This window comes from Hemiscyllium ocellatum, chromosome 12 (assembly GCF_020745735.1).
Source record: "Hemiscyllium ocellatum isolate sHemOce1 chromosome 12, sHemOce1.pat.X.cur, whole genome shotgun sequence".
Taxonomy (NCBI): domain Eukaryota; kingdom Metazoa; phylum Chordata; class Chondrichthyes; order Orectolobiformes; family Hemiscylliidae; genus Hemiscyllium; species Hemiscyllium ocellatum.
This window is the reverse complement of record NC_083412.1, coordinates 56,202,753-56,223,844: the sequence shown is the minus strand read 5'-3', so window position 1 is coordinate 56,223,844 and position 21,092 is coordinate 56,202,753. Positions and strand designations below refer to the sequence as shown.

General features: G+C 38.7%; 1 protein-coding gene across 1 annotated transcript in view; it reads right to left on the bottom strand.

The window, feature by feature from the left end:
* Positions 1 to 14,919: 14,919 nt before the first annotated feature.
* ccdc80 (coiled-coil domain containing 80) overlaps positions 14,920 to 21,092 on the bottom strand; it is a 45,302-nt gene continuing 39,129 nt past the window's right edge. The window contains exon 7 of the mRNA XM_060833564.1: positions 14,920 to 16,013. Within this exon, the coding sequence (XP_060689547.1) occupies positions 15,697 to 16,013 (317 nt within the window). The 3' untranslated portion in view covers positions 14,920 to 15,696. The remainder of the gene's footprint in view (positions 16,014 to 21,092) is intronic.

Sequence of the window (21,092 nt, the reverse complement as noted above, 5' to 3'; positions counted from 1 at the left end):
ACTTGGTAAAGTAACTATGAAAAAAGGGTTCAAATGTATTGAAAGCAGTTCATGGAAGGTTTATTAGACTAATATTTTGAAAGGTTGGTCAGGCTAGGTTTGTGCGGAGCCTGAGTAAGAGTAAGAAACAACTTGATTGAAATATGAAGGATCTTGACAAGTTGACTGTGGAGGGGAGGTTTCCTTTTGTCAAGGAATCCATAATTAAGTGTCATTGTTTAAAAATAGACAGTTATCCATTTAGAACATAGAACATAGAAAAGTACAGCACAGAACAGGCCCTTCGGCCCACGATTTAGAAAACTATTTTCTGTGTCTTTGGAACTCTTTCTGAAAAGGTGGGGAAAGCAGAGTCTTTGAGTATTTTTAAGGCAAAGGTACGAATTCTTGTTAAATGACATTGCAAAAGGTTATCAGGAGTAGGAATGGGATGTAGATTTAAAGTGACAAATAAGATCAGCCATGATCTGTAGACCCTGGTACAGTTCCAATAGTTTAGATGGTGGTAAATATTACCTCATTATTTAAAAAGCGAGGGTGAAAACAGGGAATTACACACTGGTTAGCCTAATATCAGAGACTGATAAAATGCCAGAGTTTGTTATAAAGGATGCAATAGTTAGAAGCTATCAACAAGATGAGATATAGTCAACTTGGATTTATGAAATGGGTTTGTCAAACTATTCGAATTTCCTGAGGATATAACTCAGAATAGATTAGGAATATTGTGCATTTGGATTTTTAGTAAGCTCTTGATAAAGTCAAAAACAAGATTAGTGGGCAAAATTAAAGCATATGGGATTAATAGCAAAAAACTGACATGGATTGAGAATTGGTTGGAGACTAGAAACAGTAGGAATAATGTTTTGTCAGATTGGAAGGCAGTACCTATGGGGGAGTACCACAGAATCAGTGCTTGGACCCCAGGTATTCACAATATATCATAATCTTTTAGATGAGGGATTCATTTCTAAATATTTCCAGATTTGCTGACAACATAAACTTGGAGAAACTGTAAGTGGAGCGCAGGATTTAAAGAACCTTTAGACAAGTTGAGATGTTAACTATATGGGTGTGTCAAGTCCATTCCAAAGGGAAAAAAACAATGATATGGTGTTGTTTAAATGGTGGCAGATTGGGAAATGTTGATATACAAAGGCAAGCTTCCTTGTACACCAGTTGCTGAAAGCGAGTATGCAGGTTCAGCAAGCAGCTAGATAGGAAACTGGTATGTTGGTCTTCATTGCAAGAGGATGTGAGTAGAGGAGCAAGGCAATCGCACTGCAGTTATAAAGGACATTGGTGAGAATGCACAGAGTATTGTGTGCAGTTTTAGTCTCCTTACCTAAGGATGCGAGTGTAAGAGGTACAGTTAGTAAATTTGCAGATTACACCAAAATTGGAGGTGTAGTGGACAGCGAAGAGGGTTACCTCAGATTACAACAGGATCTCGACCAGATGGGCTAATGAGCTGAGAAGTGGCAGATGGAATTTAATTCAGATAAATGTGAGGTGCTGCATTTTGGGAAAGCAAATCTTAGCAGGATTTATACACTTAATGGTAAGGTCCTAGGGAGTGTTGCTGAACGAAGTGCATGTTCATAGCTCCTTGAAAGTGGAGTCGCAGGTAGATAGGATAGTGAAGAAGGCATTTGGTATGCTTTTTTTTAACTGGTCAGAGTATTAAGTACAGGAGTTAGGAGGTCATGTTGCGGCTGCACAGGACATTGGTCAGGCCACTGTTGGAATATTGCCTGCAATTCTGATCTCCTTCCTATCAAAAACATGTTGTGAAACTTGAAAGGGTTCAGAAAAGATTTACAAGGATATTGCCAGGATTGGAGTATTTGACCTATAGGGTGAGGTTGAGTGGGCTAGGGCTGTTTTCCCTGAAGCATCAGAGGCTGAGGTGTGACCTTATAGAGGTTTAAAAAATCATGAGGGGCATGGATAGGATAAAGTCTCTTCCCTAGGATGGGGGAGTCCAGAACTAGAGGGCATAGGTTTAGAGTGAGAGGAGAAAGTTATAAAAGAGACCTAAGGGGCAACTTTTTCATGCAGAGAGTGGCACGTGTATGGAATGAGTTGCCAGAGGAAGTGGTGGAGGCTGGTACAATTCCAACATTTAAGAGGCATTTGGATGGTAATATGAATAGGAAGAGTTTGGAGGGATATGGGCCGGCTGCTGGTAGGTGGGACTAGATTGGGTTGGGATATCTGGTTGGCATGGATGGGTTGGACCGAAGGGTCTGTTTCCATGCTGTACATTTCTATGACTCTATGAAAGATACGCCTGTGATAGAGTGAACGTTTACCAGGCTGGAATAACTGTTTGTCGTGTGTGGGGAGATTTGGTCAGCTAGACCTGTAGCTAAGAAGAATGAGAGGAGGTCTCACTGAAACACACAAAATCCTTACGGTGCTGAATAAACTAGATGCAGGGATAGAATAATGGATCACAGTCTCAGGATATGGTGAAGCCCATTTAGGATTGAGATATGGAGGAATCTCTTCACCTACAGGGTGGAATTCCCTTCCCCAGAAAGCTGTGGAGGCCATATCACTATTTTAAAAATGAACACCGATTTCTAGGCACTAAAGGTATAGAAGGGTTTGGGAGTATAGGGATACACAATCAGTTGTGACCATATTGAATGGTGGAGTAAACATAATGGGCTGAATGGCCTTCCCTTGCTTGTATTTTCTATGTTTTTACAGTCTTATTAAATGGAACAGAAAATGGCTGAGGAGAATGTACCTGGTGCCGGAATTGACATCACTCGTCTTATCCCTGGTACTGTTGGTGTTGGTGCTCCAGATCACTTTGCTCTTCATCAGAGATGGGAGGTTGTGCTGCTCTCAATGTCATACAGAAAGCTGATCTGTAACTGAGTCACATGTAAAACAGGGTGACAATCAGAAGTGGGTATGCCAAGGATTGCTAGAAGGATTGCTACAAACACAGTAGCCTCTCACTTGGGCATGTCAAGAGTTCTTCAGTTTGATTAAGCCAACCCTTTCATCTTGCTGGTTTCAATGAAGAAGCACTCTCTGTCGTGCATTCACCTAGCTGCTACTACAGAGTTACTGACAGCTCCAGAATTTGTTTTGCTGATTGTTGAAACCAGAAATCAGGTTTGAAGTGATATTTGTTTGTATAATCTATTTACCTTCCTAACTGCTTCAAGGCTGTTGCCAATCTTTTTCTAATTTGCCTGATGAAACACTGAAAGGATGGGATAATATCAGGTTCTTTATTAGGCTAGACTCTGAGGGGATTTAACAAGCACCCAAACCTGCCTCTCCTTGGTGGTTAAAAGTGCTGTCCTTTGGTTCTCCACTCTACTCTTCATGGTTCCAATGAATATTCTACAATGAGCTCCTGCAATGACTATTTCAAATCTGCTTTCTAACCCAGGCATCAATCAAGTGCAATTAAGAACAACTTTCATTCTCTGCAGACTGTATTAGTTATCAAACTAGCAGATTCTTGCCATCAGGATAACAGATTAATAAGAACCAAAAAGCGATTACAGAAGTATTAAACCAATCTATTTCGCTCCACATATAAATCATCTTTGCAAATGTAAGACATATAACCTGTTTAATTTAAGGACTTTATAGTCAGAACTTTCCTCTTCCTTCTATTCATGGGACAGTCTTTGCAGGTATTCTCTCCTTGAAGTTGGCCCTTCCTTTACTCTTTTTAATATTCCCTTGATAATATTTGTAAATAAAACAGACACAACTAACCATCCTTTCAGAATACACTACAAATTAAAGAAAATTGCACAAATATGAAACAAAGCTCAATTTGTCAGTGATTCACTTTTTGATTTCTAAACAGACACTGGGACATAACAAAGAAAAATGGAAATTGCTAGAAAAACTCAGCAGGTCTGGCAGAATCTGTGGAGAGAAAGCAGTTTATGGTTTGTGTACTGTGAACCTTCAGAACAGACCAGGACTCGAAATGTAAGCTCTGCTTTCTCTGCACAGATGCTGCCAGACCTGATGAATTTCTCCAGTAATGTCCATTTTTGTGTGTTTCAGATTTCCAGTACCAATAGTTAATTGTTTTACTTTATTGGAACTTAACGTCTGTCATGAAGTTGGATTTGGAAGAGGATAACAGTATCAGAGTTTGCATGAGGCAGCAGATGGTCAAATTGCACTTGGTATTGGGGTGGGAGGCAAAGCTATGAATCAGATGGTTTGTCGAGATGAAATGGAAACATCTAACAAAGAAGCAGGAGTAGTCCATTAGATCCTTTAAGTCTGCTCTGCCTTTCAACGTGATCTTGACTGATTGCTCAACTCAGTATCCTGTTTCTGCTTTCACCTCATACCCTTTGATCCTTTTAGTCCTAAGAACTATATCTAATTCCTTCATGAAAACACTAAATGTTTTGGCCTCAACTGCTGTCTATAGCAGAGAATTCCACATGCTCACCACTCCCTGGGTGAAAATATTTTTACATAGCCTATACCTTAACCTTAGAATAGAATAACAGAAATGTTCTATGATAGACGTCAGTACAAAGTGCAGCAGGCTGCCGAAATAAAACACTGTTTACTGAATGGTGGCCTCCATTTTAGCTCATTGGACAATAACCTGTGAGGTTTATTTAAACAAGTATAAAACATTGTTTGAAAATGGCTACACTGGTAAAACATAGCATCTATGGTGTGACTGTTAAAATATACCATTTCTGAAGAATTTTCAAATACACGTGAATATAAGAGAGACTGTGTAACTCTAGAATCTGCAGTCTGATTGGCAGGCATGTTTAAGTCAGAGATGTTAGACCATTGCAAATTGACAATCTCACTCTCTTTGGAAGTTGCATTACAATTGAAGAACAGGGTAATAATGCAGGCAGTTCACAAGATTAATTTCCATGTGTACATTTGTATAAATGTTAGAAATAATTTTACAATGATTTATGATCATTTATTTAACACTACGCCGTCATTACTAACAATGCAAGTAACAACCTGGACTAAATTTAGACAGATTATTTGTCTTAACTTTCATGAATCTGATGTAAAACACAGAAGATTTGATTTGTATCACTTTTTCAGTCAAAGTTATTTGTGTGATTACATCATGCATTAACCAAATTCCAACCCTTTTATTAACTGGATTGATATCAAGGTGATTTGAAGAAGTATACTAACTTGAAAAGTTATCTTAAGTGAAAAGATGTAATTAGACTGAACTGAATATGAGAATATTGCACTGAGTAATATAATTATGCTTCACAAAATGTCCAGTTGACTGGATTCTACCTTGCATCTTGAATCTAGAAACCTTTACATATAATAGGTGTAATAGTGAGCTATGGTTTAAACAATTGCAACATAGCTTTCTTCATGCTCTCTTCCACTTATTGAAGTCTTTATAAATTGTAGGAGTGTGATTTGAAATGGAAACAAATTTGGTTTGCTGCAAAAGGCCAAAAATTGAGTAAGTTGACAGAGGGACTCAATGAGCTTATTTTCAAGTAGTCATCTGTTGTCAGTATATCACAGAACAAAATTCTATTGCATACGTTCAAGAGACATTCTGAAATGTGCTATTGGTATCTTTTTTGCAAATCGAGCTCTCAACATAGTGATTGTAACGAGGTCAGCCAGGTGGACCTCAAAGTGTATGAGTTCCCTGACTGGGGCTGTTAACCTGTTCTAATCAGGGAGCCCTGGCTGACAGATATAAACAGGAGCATCAAAAGTTCTGTTCAATTTTCTTTGTGGGAGACTTATTTGAGGGGGAGGTCCTGATGTCATTTAGTTAGTTAAGTCAGAAATATGGATTGTCTAGTAGGGACCTTTTCCGATATTATCAGATAAGGGACTATATACAGAGGAAGACCACGCTCCAGGTCCAGTGTTACAAATCAGACGTGGAGAAAAGAATACTCCGGTGTACAGGTGCTCTTTCAGTACCTTATATCATTTACAGAAAGGTCGCACCCTGGGGGACATGGAAGGACACTGTAGGACGTGGAATTGAGAGTTGGGAGAGGATATTTCATCGGAGGTATGGGTGAATGTAAGGAAAATCTCAGTATGTAACAGAGTGCAGGCCATGCAATTGAAGAGCTTGCACAGGGCTCATATGGTGCCAGAGAGGCTAGACAAGTTCAAGAGAGGAGTATCATCAGGGTGTCCCCAATGTAAAATTAGTATAGACACTCTCACACACTGCTACTGGTCCCGATGTAAGATCCAGAGATAATGGAATGCTAGAGTAAGGGAGCTGAAGGCTATCTGGGGATTGAAATTAACATGGATCAGGTTGCCAAATTTGCCCTCTCTGGGAAGAGATTGTGTAATATTCCCACCCACTGTGCGAGGAAGAACATTCTGGTGAGCTGGACATCAGAAACCACCCCCAGGTCTTATGGGGTGGCGTAGGCTGGTGATGGAGCATCTCTCCCAAGACTACTTGACAAACATGGTGCACCACAAAACGGAGCAATTTTACAAGACATGGCGTCCTTTTTAAAAAATATTTATGCAGACTTATCAGCAATATTAATTTGGGCAGTGGAATAGCTGTGGGAATCAGTATGGGTGCCTGTGGGGCCCTGGGAGGAGGAGACTGGGGGATAAAGAGTATTGGTATTCTAGATGGTGCACCCAGGGATGGGAGGCTCAGTGGAGGTGTGACGAGTGAGATAGAATAAAGTAATGAGATATTATTTAATTTATTTAAATTCAGTTTTAGTACTTATTTAATACGTTTGCAGTTTAAGTTAAGTAGCTATATGTGTTTTGGTAGAATAGTAGGTTATTTACTAACAATGGTATTGCGTTATGGCCTTGCTTGTACTGCTTTTTTTCCTTTGTACATAAATGTTTTGTAAAAGAATTAAAAAGGTTTTCAATAAAAATATTTATTAAAAAAAGATTCTGTTCACTCTATCAGCTGGCCCTCAGCGTGTACAGAACTTGACAGGACTCTCCACACGTAAATAAAGGGTGACTTGGTGTGGAGTTCTTTGATATAAGATTGACCTGTTTACTAGGGAATATATGTATCTTAAATCAGGTGAACAGAGCCAGCTTTTCATGTGAACTACTGAAATGTTTGGCGCAGAATTCTTGGTTAGTTGGTACTTTTGTTTCATTACGACCATTTTACCTCCGTGATTGTTCACTGGATCTAAAACAACAACTTGTCACCTGGTGTAATTCTGCCCTCGTGAATCAGCCACTCATTGAAAAGCACTCTGATTTTCATCAGTTTAATTTATGTTTCATGAGATATGAGTGTCATCTGCAAGACTGGCATTTATTGTCCACCCCTAATTCCCCTTGACTTAAGTCACTTGCTATGATATTTCAGAGAGAAGTTAAAATAAACTATATTACTGTGGGTCTGGAGTCACAACTAGGCCAGACCAGGAAAAGATGGCAGATTTCCCTCTCTAAAGGGCATCAGATAAGTTTCTACAACAATCAGTGATACTTGCCATGGTTACTAGATTTTAATAATTGTAAATTTCACCTATTGCTGAGGTGGGATTTGAGGTAGACAAGCAGGAGGCTGGGTGAAGACAGCAAGCCAGGCAGCATTAGGAGGTGGAGAAGTTGATGTTTTGGGTGTAACCCTTCTTCAGGACTGGGAGTGGGTGTAAGGGGAGCTGCAAATAAAGGAGTTGGGGGAGGGCAGGGTGGTGAGATGGGGATAGGTGGAGACAGGTAGAGGGTACAACCTGGTTGGCTGATGGGAGGAATGAATCCAGTAGTTGGCTGAGAGGAATGGAAGGGAGGAGGAGGGACAGGGAAGGGACTCGGGGGATGCGAAGGGAGGTTATTTGAAAGTGGAGTACTCGATGTTGAGTCCTCAGTGTTGAAGGCTGCCCAGGAGGAAGATGAGGTGTTGTTCCTCCAATTTGCGGTTTGATTCGTTGTGGCAATGGAGGAGGCCTAGGATGGTCATGTCAGAAAGGAAGTGAGAAGGGGAATTAAAATGGGCAATGACTATGAGGTCAAGTCAGCCCCTGTGGGCCCAGCTGAGATGCTCAGTGAAGTGCTCCCTTAGTTTACTTTTGGTCTCCCCGCTGTAGAGAAGATCACGTTGGGAGTATCAGGAAGAGTAAACCAGGTTGGAGGAAAAGCAGGTGAACCTCTGTCCCGAATGGAAGTGAGAGGATGGTGTACCGGCAGGGTTTGCACTTGTGCTCCCAGGTATTGGGCATCTGGATTACTAACCCAGTGATGTTACCACTTCAAGGAGGTTTCGATAACAGATGGCTGACACATTTAACTTCAGGAAACAAGTTGAAAAATCTTCAACAATACTTCAAAGAACATGAAGTCCTAGGGGATTCAGCAACAATGAGAACAACAGTAATTTTGACAACAGTGATATTTTGCAAGTTTGAGAAAATGTCAACGAGCGGATCTCCTTCCAGTTTTCTAGGGCAGCATATTAACACAGATAGTCAGCCAGTTTTAGCATGCACTGAGCTGAAAATGGTAATTATTAAAAAAAAATCAAAGGGGAGTGTCATAACAAGGAATAAGTTTCAGAAAAACAATAGAAAATATCAATAGACAATTCAATCCATTAATAGATTTTTTTCAGGGTAAAAATGACTGGAGCAAAGCAAAGGAAGCTGCTATAATTTCAGTTAAGACTGGTGAAATCCTGGGTATACACTGCGGTCCTTGCAAATCCTTCATCAAACTTCAGTAGTCAATACATAGGAAGCTCAAGAATACGCTTTTTAAGTTAACCCTACTTTATTGTTTCTGTAGGGTGCAGAGATGGGACAATTCATTGCTTTAAGTATAGAATGAATAAATTAAAAAAGTGACTAACACTGAGGCTCATTATTTTCAGCACCCGTTTTGCAGCCATTTTCTGCTGTCCTATTGTTTGCTGTCCCATTTTCTTCCTCAGGCAGATTTACAAGGATGTTGCCAGGGTTGGAAGATTTGAGCTATAGAGAGAGGCTGAACAGGCTGGAGTTGTTTTCCCTGGAGCGTCGGAGGCTGAGGGGTGACCTTATAGAGGTTTATAAAATTATGAGGGGCAAGGATAGTATAAATAGACAAAGTTGTTTCCCGGGGTCGGGGAGTCCAGAACTAGAGGGCATAGGGTTAGGGTGAGAGGGGAAAGAGATCTAAGGGGCAGCTTTTTCACACAGAGGGTGGTATGTGTATGGAATGAGCTGCCAGAGGATGTGGTGGAGGCTGGTACAATTGCAACATTTAAGAGGCATTTGGATGGGTATATGAATAGGAAGGGTTTGGAAGGATATGGACCGGGTGCTGGCAGGTGGGACTAGATTGGCTTGGGATATCTGGTTGGCATGGACGGGTTGGACTGAAGGGTCTGTTTCCATGCTGTACATCTCTATGACTCTCTGTTACCATAAAGTTCCATAGAAATTCCAAACATATTTTTGGAATTTAAAAGTATATTTGGAAAGAAAAGAAAATGAAGGAAAGGAGATTGTTTCTCACAAGAGTTTGTGGGAGAGGCCAGTCCATGTGTTTGTTGAGTGTTGACAGATTATTTTTATTCCTGTTTGCACAGACAGAACTCTGAAGATTTTCATTTTCAACTTGTTCATCGCAGCTGTTTAAATAATGACAGGGATCAGGGATCAGCATCTCTTTTCTCTGACCCAAAGATTTGAAAGCTGACTGACAGAGGATTTGAAGAGGACGATTTTTTCAATTGATGAAAGTTTCAGCTCGATTTTTTAAAAAAGGGATTTTAAAAGTTTAATTTTTTTTCTCTTTTGCATGTTTAAGATTAAAAATCTGTGGATAAGGATGAGTAGTTTATTTAATATTGAAGATTCTTTAAGAGCTTCTTTTTAGGTTTAATGTCACTGAGGACAGATAGGAGTCACAGGGTGATGGTTAGTAGATTTAGAGAGATGGTTACATAGCAGGATGAGTCAGGTAGATGGGTTACTGTCAGGAATGGTAAGAAGGTTGTTCAGAAATCTCCCAAGGCAATTCCTCTCTCAGACAGATTTCATTTTGGGTACTGTTGAAGGAAATAGTCTCTCAGTGGAAAATGGAACTGGCAGTCAGATCCTCGGCACTAAGAATGCATCTTATGTAAGCAGGGTTTGTCAAGATTTAAAAGAATAATTATTATTGGTGACTGTCCTGACAGGAGCACAGAGGAAAGATTCTGCAGCAGCGAGCATGAATCTAGGATAGTACAGGCCATTCTGCTCAAATTAACACAAACTTGCTGTAATGCGATTAATGAATTGGGAACAGTTTCTAACGTGTGAACTTTTAAGATGTGCGTTGGCTGTAATATGATTACACGGCCAACACTTTAGTCTGGTTTTTAATGTGCAATTTTTCTATCATGCGGGTTGTGCAAGAACGCAACCATTGCATTATAGAAGAAACACCCGTACGTTGTCTTCCTAATGCCTAGTGAAGATCATCTCAAAATAGTTGAAGTTTATTGTCAAAGGGGAGAGTGAGAAGCCAGAAGCTATTGTACACATTGGGAAGAACAACACAGTTAGGGAAAGGGCTAGGGCTTTGCAGAGTGAATATAGGAGGTCATGTAGAAAGTTAAAAAGCAGAATCTTAACGATAGCATAATCTCTAGTTTACTCCTGGTTCTACACTCCAGTGAAAATAGGAATAAAAATATATGGCAGATAATCAATAACTGAAGAAGTGGTGCAATGTACAAGGATTCAGATTTTTGGATCATTGGAATTTTTCCTTGGGCAGAAAAGGCTTGTTCAAAACGTATGGGTTTCACCTGAACTGGAAAAGGACCAGTATCCTGGCAGTTCTATTTTGGGAACCTTTCAACTAGTGTAGGGGGTGGAACTTCCTAATTAGCAGTAAAAATAGAAAGGCAGATGATAGCAGTTACACAGCATCCCTAAAGTGTGTAAACAGGCCATTTGGCCCAACAAGTCCACACTGACCCTTTGAAGAGTAATTCAACCAGACCCATTCCCCTACCCTATTACTCTACATTTACCCCTGACTAATGCACCTAATCTATACATCCCTGAACACTATGGGCAATTTGGCATGGCCAATCCACCTAACCTGCACATCTTTGGAATGTGGGAGGAAATCGAACCACCTGTAGGAAACCCACACAGATGGAGGGAAAATGTGCAAACTCCACACTGACAGGCACCAGAGGCAGGAATCAAACCCAGGTGCTTGGCACCACTGTGCCACCCATGGTTCTGAATCAAAAAAGAGCAAGTTTATCAGGAAAGACAGACAAGAACAACTCAGAGAATGTAGTAACTCTGAAGAATTAAGCTGCATTTATTTCAATGCAAAGGGTCTGACAGATAAGATAAGGCTGATGAACTCAGGACATGCATGGGAACATGGGACTGGGACATCATAGCTGTTACAAAAACTTGGCTGAGGGAAGGACAGGACTGGCAGCTCAAAGTTCTGGGTTTTAGATGCTATAGAAGGAATAGAAAGGGACAAGGAAGGATATGGCATGACGTTATTGATTAAGAAAAACATTACTAATGTAATTAAAGAGGATATTACCGATGGATTGTTCAGTGAAACTATTTAGGTAGAAATTTGAAATAAGAAATGGATAATCACCTTGGTGGGATTGTACTATGGATCCCCAATAGCCAGAGGGAAATTGAGGTGCAATTATGCAGAGAGATATGAGAGGTGTGTAAGAATAATAAGGTTATAATAAGGGGATTTTAATTTTCCAAATACTGACTGCAACTGCCATAGTGTTAAGGAATTGGGTAGTGAGGAATTTGTTAAATGTGTTCAAGATAATATTCTTTATCAATTATGTAAATGCATTTACTAGAGGAGCTAAATCTGACATTCTCTTGGGAAATAAGACAGGGCAAGTGACTGAAATGTTAATCACTTTGTGATGAGTGATCGTAATTCTATTCGTTTTAAAATAGTTATAGAAAAAGATAAACTTAAAATTCTTATTTGGAGAAAGACAAATTTAATGGTATGAGACAGGAACATTCAAAAGTAAACTGTTCAGGAGTAAAGGGATGTCTGACAAGTGTGAGGCTTTCAAAAATGTGATAACCAGAATTGAGAGGCATTCTGTTTGTGTAAGAGTTAAGGGCAAGGCTGGTAAGATTGGGGCAAAATGGATGAATAAAGATATTGATGTCCTGGTCAAAAATAAGAGAGTCCTATTTCAGACATAGACAACTGGAATCAAATTGATCTCTTGAAGAGTATAAAATATGCAGGGGCTTTCTTAACAGTGAAATCAGGATGGCAAAAAAGGTATATGAGGTAGTCTTGGCAGATAAGGTTAAGTATAAACCAAAGATATTCGACAAATAAATTAAGTGCAACCGAGGAACTAGGGAGACAATAGGGCCCCTTAAAGATCAATGCAGTTGTCTATCTATTGAACCTCAGGCGATGAGAGAGATAATAAATGAATATTTTGCATCAGTCTTTACTCTGGCAAAAGAAATGGAGGCAAGAGAATTTGGAAAAAAATAAAATAAAGATGTTTTGAAAACAGTTCACATTACAGAAGAAGAAATGCTGGAGGTCCTGGAAAACAAAGGTGGATAAATCTCTGGAATCTGATCAAGTATTTCCCAGGACATTGTGTGAAATTAAAAAAGGAATTGCAGCACCCCTAGCAGAGATTTTGTATCATCTCTAAACACAGGTGAGGTGCTGGCGTACTGGAGCATAGCTAATGTTGTGCCTTTATTTAAGAAAGACTGTAAGAAGCCTGGGAAATATAGACCTGTGAGTCTGACATTGGTGGTTGTTGGAGGTGATTCTGAAAGGTACAATTTACATGCACTTGGAGAGGCAAGGACTGATTATGGATAGTCAGCACTGCTTTGGGCAAGAGAACTTCTCTTACAAAATTGATTGAACCTTCTGAGGAGGTAACCAAAAAGACTGATGAGGGCAAAGCAATAGACGTTGTTTACATGGACTTTAAAAGACACGTTTAATAAATTTGTGGATTGGTGATATAGTGGACAGTGAAGAAGGTTATCTAAGATTACAAAGAGATCTCGATCAATTGGGTCAACGGGCTGAGGAGAGGCAGATGGAGTTTAATTTGGATTTTGGTAAAAGAAACATAGCCAGGATGTGTACAATTAATAGTAGGGCCCTTGGGAATGTTGTATAAAAGTGACACCTAGGGATTTAGGTACATAGTTCTTTGAAATTTGTGTCACACGCAGACAGGTTGGTTAAGAAGGCATTTAACATGTTTGCCTTTACTGTTTAGACCTTTGAATAGGGGTTGGGATGTCATGTTGAGGTTGTACAGGACTCTGGTGCGGCCTCATGTGGAGTACTGTGTACAGTTCTGGCTGTCCTGCTACAGAAAGGATTTTATTAAATTGGAGAGTTTTCAGAAAGGTTTACCAGGATGTTGCTGGGAATGGAAGGTTTCGGTCATAAAGATAGGCTGGATGGGCTGGGACATTTTTCACTGGAGCGTAGAAGGGTGAGGGGTGAACCTTACTGAGGTTTACAAAATCAAAAAGGACATAGATAAGGTGACTAGCAATGGTCTTTTTCCTAGGATGAGGGAGTTCAAAACTAGGAGGCATATTCTTAAAGTGAGAGGAGAAAATTTTAAAAAGAGCATCGGGGCAACTTTTTTTAAACACAGTATGGTTTGTGTGCGGACTGAACAACCAGAAGTGGTGGATTCTAGTAAAGTTACAACATTTAAAAGACATTTAGATCAGTACATGAATAGGAAAGGTTTGTTCAGATATTGGCCAAATGCAGGCAGGTGGGACAGTTTAGTTTGGGAATACGACCAGCATGGACTACTTCGACTGAAGTCTGTTTCTTTGCTGTATGACTATAAATTATGTCTACTTAAAACACAAACATTCCACTTCCTTGCTCAGGTACTGAATGGAACTACTACATAATTCTAGCATTTTCTATTTTACTGTGAAGAAAAATACATATTTAAATATCAGGAATTTTCTTTACACCCAGTATTACTGTACCACTCCAATGAAATAATTGCACCATTTAGTCAAACAATTGCTGGTGTTATTATTGTTTTCCTAAATAAAAAAAATCCAGTCCTTTTACATTTCTGAATAACACACAGATATAAAGTGAAAGGAAAACAAATTGTGTCTAAAACTAATATCCAAGTTGACCAGGAGTTCAATTAGTGGGACACTGTAACTAATAAAACTGAAAGCTGTGCTTGTTTTCCACAACTCATACACATTTAAAATCTACCTAATGCTAAGGTTTGTTATACAGTACACACCCTTGTCTACTAAATATTTTCGAGAATTTCTCTGACATATTTGTTCATTACCAGATAAAGTTTTGAATTGTATCTGTTTTATAAACAAACCTTCTGTGGCTAGGAACAGTTATGTACCGTAATATACTGTGCAACAATGCCACTGAGTTTTACAAACACATCTTCCCTACACACTTGTGCCATAGCTTTCTGACTGTTAGTGAAAAATATTAATTCAACTCATCTCCACAAGTTGGCAGCAATGCACATAAATAAAGACTTGCACTAATATAACTTCAGAACTTTGCAAGCATTTTGCAGCCAATTAAATACTTTAGAAAGCCAGTCGCTCCAGTAACTGTAGAAATATTTCAAACAATAAGGGCATAGCAGGGTCTCACAAACACTACTTTACAAGTGATACTGACCAAATAATGTCATTTAATGATGTTGGTTGAGGAATCAAAATTGGCTAGGACTGAACTTCTAATTGTAGCAATATGTACTTTTTAAAATAAAAGAGACCATTTGTTCCCAGTCCACCCCAATAAATTGAAAAAAGTAGGAACCCTCCCTCCATACACATGGCCTCCTTCTGTGCTGAATCTATGCCAATCCAAGAGCAGTTTTAGTCCACACAAGAGGCTGTACCCAAAATACTGATCTACCCATGCTTTGTTCAGGCATTTCTTTATAAAGGAATTTATTCATTTGTTAGAGTACAACATGACTACAGTCCTTCAAACTTTATCACCATAACTATACAAACTGATACCACGGTACACAGTTTATGTTCAGATCCTCCTTGGTGAGACTGAAACGAGTTGTAGTTTATTGTATTTATTAAAAGGTGTTCTCTGTAACTAGTGTAAAGCTAGTTTTAAACATGTTTTTGAAATTACTTGCATCTTCTGCCTTGGAAACATTTTTGTTCTGTTGCAACATTTCACAACATCAGAGTAGATGGTAATAAAACTAGATTCATTTTTGTTAAACGCCTTTGGCTTTTTAGATTCAGTGTGGATATACCTTTACATACTGTAGGTTAGGAAGGACATCTTTCCTTAATATTTATCTTGGAATCTGATGTGTACAAGGGGTTATTTCTAGTTGGTTCCTTACGGTTGGTACAAATCTTTTCACTTTGATACACAATAAATATATTAGATCAAACAAGCACCTCTAAATTATGAATATGCTCAACTTTCATAAGCTTCAGCTGCACAAACTTTCTTACAAAAACCTTGGCTATAATATGGATTCCAAAACTACAGGTTGGTCTCTAAGTCATTAGAGCTTTCGGTGATTAGTCTTTAAGCATTTCCAAATATGACCAAAAATGAACATTTTTCTCAATTGCTGTAGCTCAATGTGGTATCCATTGTGGTTTTAAGATTGCTTTTGAAATTTAGTCCTTGTGGCTTAAACCAAAATTATATAATTTATTAATTTTAGTAATGATATCCACCGTAGTGACCCTGTTGATGATATCCATCTTGGTAACCATGGTAACCATATCCATACTCATCCTCTGGGCAACGCATACCCAAGGATTGCTGAATGGCCATTTCCTGTCGTCGAAGCTGCATGGAGTCAACAAGGTCATAAACTATAGCCATATTCCACATCGGAGTTGGATACCATGACTTGACATTTCCATCTTTCCCGACTAATAACATTGAGAAATACTCCGGGCTCACTTGGAAATAATTCCGGATGTCTTGCACCAATGATGGAGAGAGATCTTCACGGTCAACAGTTGCACTTCCTGTAAATGTAGCAAGCAAAGCCATCAAGCTGTTTTAAAAATTTTCTTAACTTTCAACACAATTTCTGAGAAACTGCTATTTCCAAACCTATCCTTCCTAAAAATACTAAATCAGTCATATTTTACTGAAGATTAAGTTTACACTGGGAAATCCAAATGTTATTTGAGTATGAGGCAAAACACTACTAAAAAGGATTATTTAAGCCTCACAAGGAATAGATTCCATTGTGGAATAGACTCCTTTAGCCTATAAATTATATTCAAATACAGCTTATTTTGCAAAGCAATAATAATATTTATGAAAACATTCGTAAGTACAATCATTTATTCTTTGAGGCTAAAATATCTTAATATAGTCAAAATGCAAAAATATTTACATTTTTATTCTGTTGATCTGATGTGTTATAAACTAAATTACATACAGATGTCCAAAATTGTTCTGCCAGTTTCACTAAGATTGGGATGACAACCAAGAAGCCAGCCAAGCTCTGGGCTTTGCAATATTTAACATTTTATTGCAATACTGGTGTGACATCTCTGCTATTTGGTCATACTCATATTGCATTCTATATAATATTACAGGGAATATGAAGCCTTTTATCTTTCCTTTAAATGAAATCCTGTTTATAAATCCTCTTATCTTATTACGCATACTTCCCAAAGTCAGAACTGACTGGTTGAGCCGTGAAATACTGTGCAGCACAGGATTACAAGTATTTTTTCCTCCCAGTATCTAATTACTTGGGAAGCAGAGTAACCACAGCCCTCGCAGGAGTTTCAAGTTAAGTTTTGCTACATTCTTGAATTTTGTCTTATGCACAGAGAGTTTGACAGCACAAGAAGTATCTAAGCAGAAGCTCAAACTCTGAAAGCTGCCACATCTGAAAAAAACAAAATCCTCATGGAGTTTCAGTAAAGTTACTTAACCAAAATAGAACTGAGTCACATCATATTGTTGGGTTGAGAGATGCATTGATATAAAATGTATGCCCACACAGGGACTGGATACATTTTAATTGACAAAACATGGTCCAATAGAATGGTGCCTTGACAATTAAATAAACTTTGCAAACTCTTGCTACAATCCATCAAATATTTTTCATTCAAAAGAAACGTTAAACCTGCAAAACACAAACTATTATTGGGGTTGCACATTTGTGAACAATAACATTTGTGAAGAGAAACCAATGTTTTTTCAATGTAGTGGGATTACATTTTCAAATTAGCACTGTTGACTTAATTTCTTTATATGTAAGTTTTTTTCACACAAATTGATTTTGATTTTGATCCTGAAACATGGGCAGCATTGTTCAGTTTGGAATAAAGGGCCCTTCTCTGTGCTGTAGGACTCTATGACTCTAAGATAATTATACATTCTCACACAATGGGCAACTTTTCTCATTGCCTACCATTTCTTGGACAGAAAGGAAGATACATCCCTAGCCAAAATTACACACTGGCCAATTGCAAGGAAAGGGATGAGAACTTTGGTGATAGAATTTTATATTTAAATAGCCTACCTGTGAAATATAGTTAATATCTCTACGTCACACACTCTACGTTCAGTTTCAATAAAAACTCATGTTGGGCTCAAAACATTAACTTTGTTTCTCCCTCCAAATATACTCCAAACAATTGGAGTATTGCATAAAATTCTGGTCACCCTATTAGTTGAAGGATGTTATTCAACTGGGTAGGGCACAAAAAAGATTTACAAGGATGTTGCTGAGGCTGGAAGGTTTGAGTTGTAAGGAGAGGCTGGATTGGCTGGGATTTTTTTTCCCTGGAGTATGGGAGGCTGAAGGGTGACTTTATAGAGGTTTATTAAATAATGAGGGGCATAGATAAGATGAATCGTCAAGGTTTCTCCCCAGGGTAGGGGAGACCAAAACTAGATGGCATAGCTTTAAGGTGAGAGGGAAAAGATTTTCAAAGGATCAGAAGGACAACTTTTTCACACAGAGTGTGGTGCCAGAGGAAGTAGTAAAGGCAGGTACAATTACATCATTGAAAAGACATTTGGACAGGTACACAGATATGAAAGGTTTAGAGGGATATGCGCAAAGATGCAGGCGAATGTGGCTAGTTCAGTTCAGAAAACCCAGCCAACCTACATGAGTAGGACCCAAGGACTTGTTTCCATGCTCTATGACTCTATGCTGCTAGACCTGCTAAGTTTCCCCAGCACTTAGTGTTTTTATTGTGCTCCATGTCCTACCATTCTACTGATACTGCCTGTACCAGGATAACAACCTCACTATGTTGTTAATGTCCACAATTGTTCCAAGTTTCAGTTTTCACCAAATGTTCTCTTACATACACTGATGCTGGCCAGTTAAAATACAGGTAGTGGTCTATTTTACTTATTTTCCTGAGCAATGCAAATATGAAAGAGTTAACTCCAGGAAGACCCTGTGATTTAAACTGGGTATTGTCTTTTTATAGTGGCATTAAGTGCCAAACCTGTTGAAGATGAACTGAAACACTTTCTGACAGCAGTTCAGATACAAATCATCAAATATTCTTTCACATAGAAAGTGAAGATGCCGAACAAAAGCAGTGAACTCTCTGAATTCTTACCTTGATTTAGCAAAGCACTCTTCAAGGACAATATGAGCAGACTTTGTTTGGTCAGCTTTCTGATTCTGATTGGTCTATATCCCAGTTTTGGAGCTCAAAGCATGCCAACAGTTCCTTATACCAGCCCAGCCCACCTCTGTTCCACTAATTTACTCTCTTGCAGGAATCACAGTGGCAGTTATACAAATGTAGACAATATCCTGTCATATATTTGTGATGATGCTATCACTTTAAAAAGGTTATTGTGTCCTGGGTTTGTTTTTGAAGAGTTTGGCAGAGGCGCCAAACTAACTACTGGAGCTGGCCTAAGTCAATAAGTTAGGAAACCTTTAGGTTTTCTTTAAAACAGATGTAACAATAGAAAGGCAGTGTCCAGTTCTCCCAGTGAGGCTTTTTTTTTAGTTTTCGAGCTGTAGCAGTTATAAGCTTTGAGTTTCTGAAGGTTTGGAGCTTCAGTAAATGATTCCAAACTGTGACTTTCTCTGAAATCTCTCTTGATGATGAATGACATGTAAGAATCTATGTCTGAATTTACCTTTTTGCCAAGGGGGGTGCTAATGCAATGGTACTGTATTGGAACAGTTAATAGGTACTGTATCTATTATTTGATTAAGTTTTCCAATAGTTAGGTTATTATAAATTCCTTTTTCTTTTGTATGTATTGTAACTATAGTGTTTAAATAGATCTGTTTTGCTTAATATCGAGTAGTTTGACCAATTGCATCACATCTGGAACATGCACTTCATGTCTATCTTTGAAATAAGAAAAAGTTAGGGCCCAGGCTACCTTCTTAAAAATTCTGAGGGAGTCTGGTCTGGGCAATAACAAATTTACTCATAAAAAGCCAAATATTGTAATGATAAAATAGTAATTATGCAATTCTTGGCCTTGTAAACATTTTTACGCTGCTTTTGTTTTGTACATGCATTGTAATACAATTTTTGGCAAGCGATGTTTAGCATGATTCTAATTCTTTTGGTAACCCCAATGTAAAAACGAATTCCCATATCAATTCTGATAATCCAATATTTGACAGGAAATAAATGAGATACAAACTCAGTTAGGATGCAATGAATTCACTAAAGTTATGACTGCACTTATTTTTTCAGAACATATTAAAGCGACTATTTTACGGAGAGCACTGAAAGGTAGCAAGAGGCTGAAAAGTAAAAAAAGACCTTTATAAAAAGGTCTGCAACTCATTCAGGTGACAATATTTAAGAAAAATCTCTGAAGAAAGGATTGTTTCTGACATGTTTTCTACAGCAAATCTATGGAAACAAGAAAGAATTGCTCATTGTATATGTAAAAAAACAGAATTATGAAGAAATCCTGATGACTGAGACTAATGTCTCCACCATCAAACAAAGTCTCGGGTGGATACTATGTGCTTCCACAGGGTGAGATTCTGGCTGGAGGGTGGACAGGCATTTAAAATAGAGTGGATGCCCATTCCCCATCCTGCTACCTAGTGCTGAACACCCCCCGCCATAATGAGGGGATCGGGGGTGATCATGGGTGCTGAAATCAACAGAACATCTACTATAAATGAATAAATAACTAAGGGTTAATTTAGTTTGTTAAAAGCCCAACTGATTCCAAACTTTCCTACTCATGTCATTAAATGCTTGGTGAGGGCAGGAAAAGCATTTTTTTAAATGGTAGGAAGGAAGTGGCATTGATAAAATAGTATCCTAACTTTCTTCTTACCCATCTATATTTAAAAACTTACTCTACCACCCACTTCCGTGATATTGCCAAACTTGTGACCAATGTCCCACCATTGACCTAAGTACTGGACCCACGGTTTCATGGACCTGCCTGCCCTCCCCCTACTGAGCTCTAGAGCTGCCAAGACTATTGGAAGTGCAGCCAGTATAATTAGTTGGCAGCTTGAGACAGCGAGACTTCTTGCCCAGTGAAATACACAAGGCCCACTTCCAACCTGTTAATGTTGCCCATTGCATGTCACGACTCTGGGGCAGACTTGTTCTGCACAGGTTGCTCTTTGACCAATCTGCTTGTTGAGAGTGGCAAACGGTTCACCTCCTTTCACTTTGTAATTTTCAAGACCCTGTGTCTTATGGTCATCATCAGGACACAAACCCTATTCACTACCATCTCAGGCCCCATCCATTACACACTCTCAACACCACATGCAGGAACAAACCTCTGTGTCAGAAAACACTTATTAGTAAAGTACTTATGACAGGGAACACAGAATGCACACTGTTACATTGCATTTGATCACCTCTTCAAAATCAGTTGTAATTTAATTGGATTTAAAGGATTTTTAAAAATTAAAACTTACAGAATCATCTTCCTGCTAAAGGAAGATTAACAGTTACTGCTATAACCTTTATTTAAAAACTAGCAAAGAGAATAAAAGAATCAGGCAATCTTGCAAAGCCTCTTGCTTCTTAAGCTGTTCCTCTGGCACAATCATTATTTACTTATTAAATAGTGCCATGTTTGCACTGGAACATGTTGGCTATCAT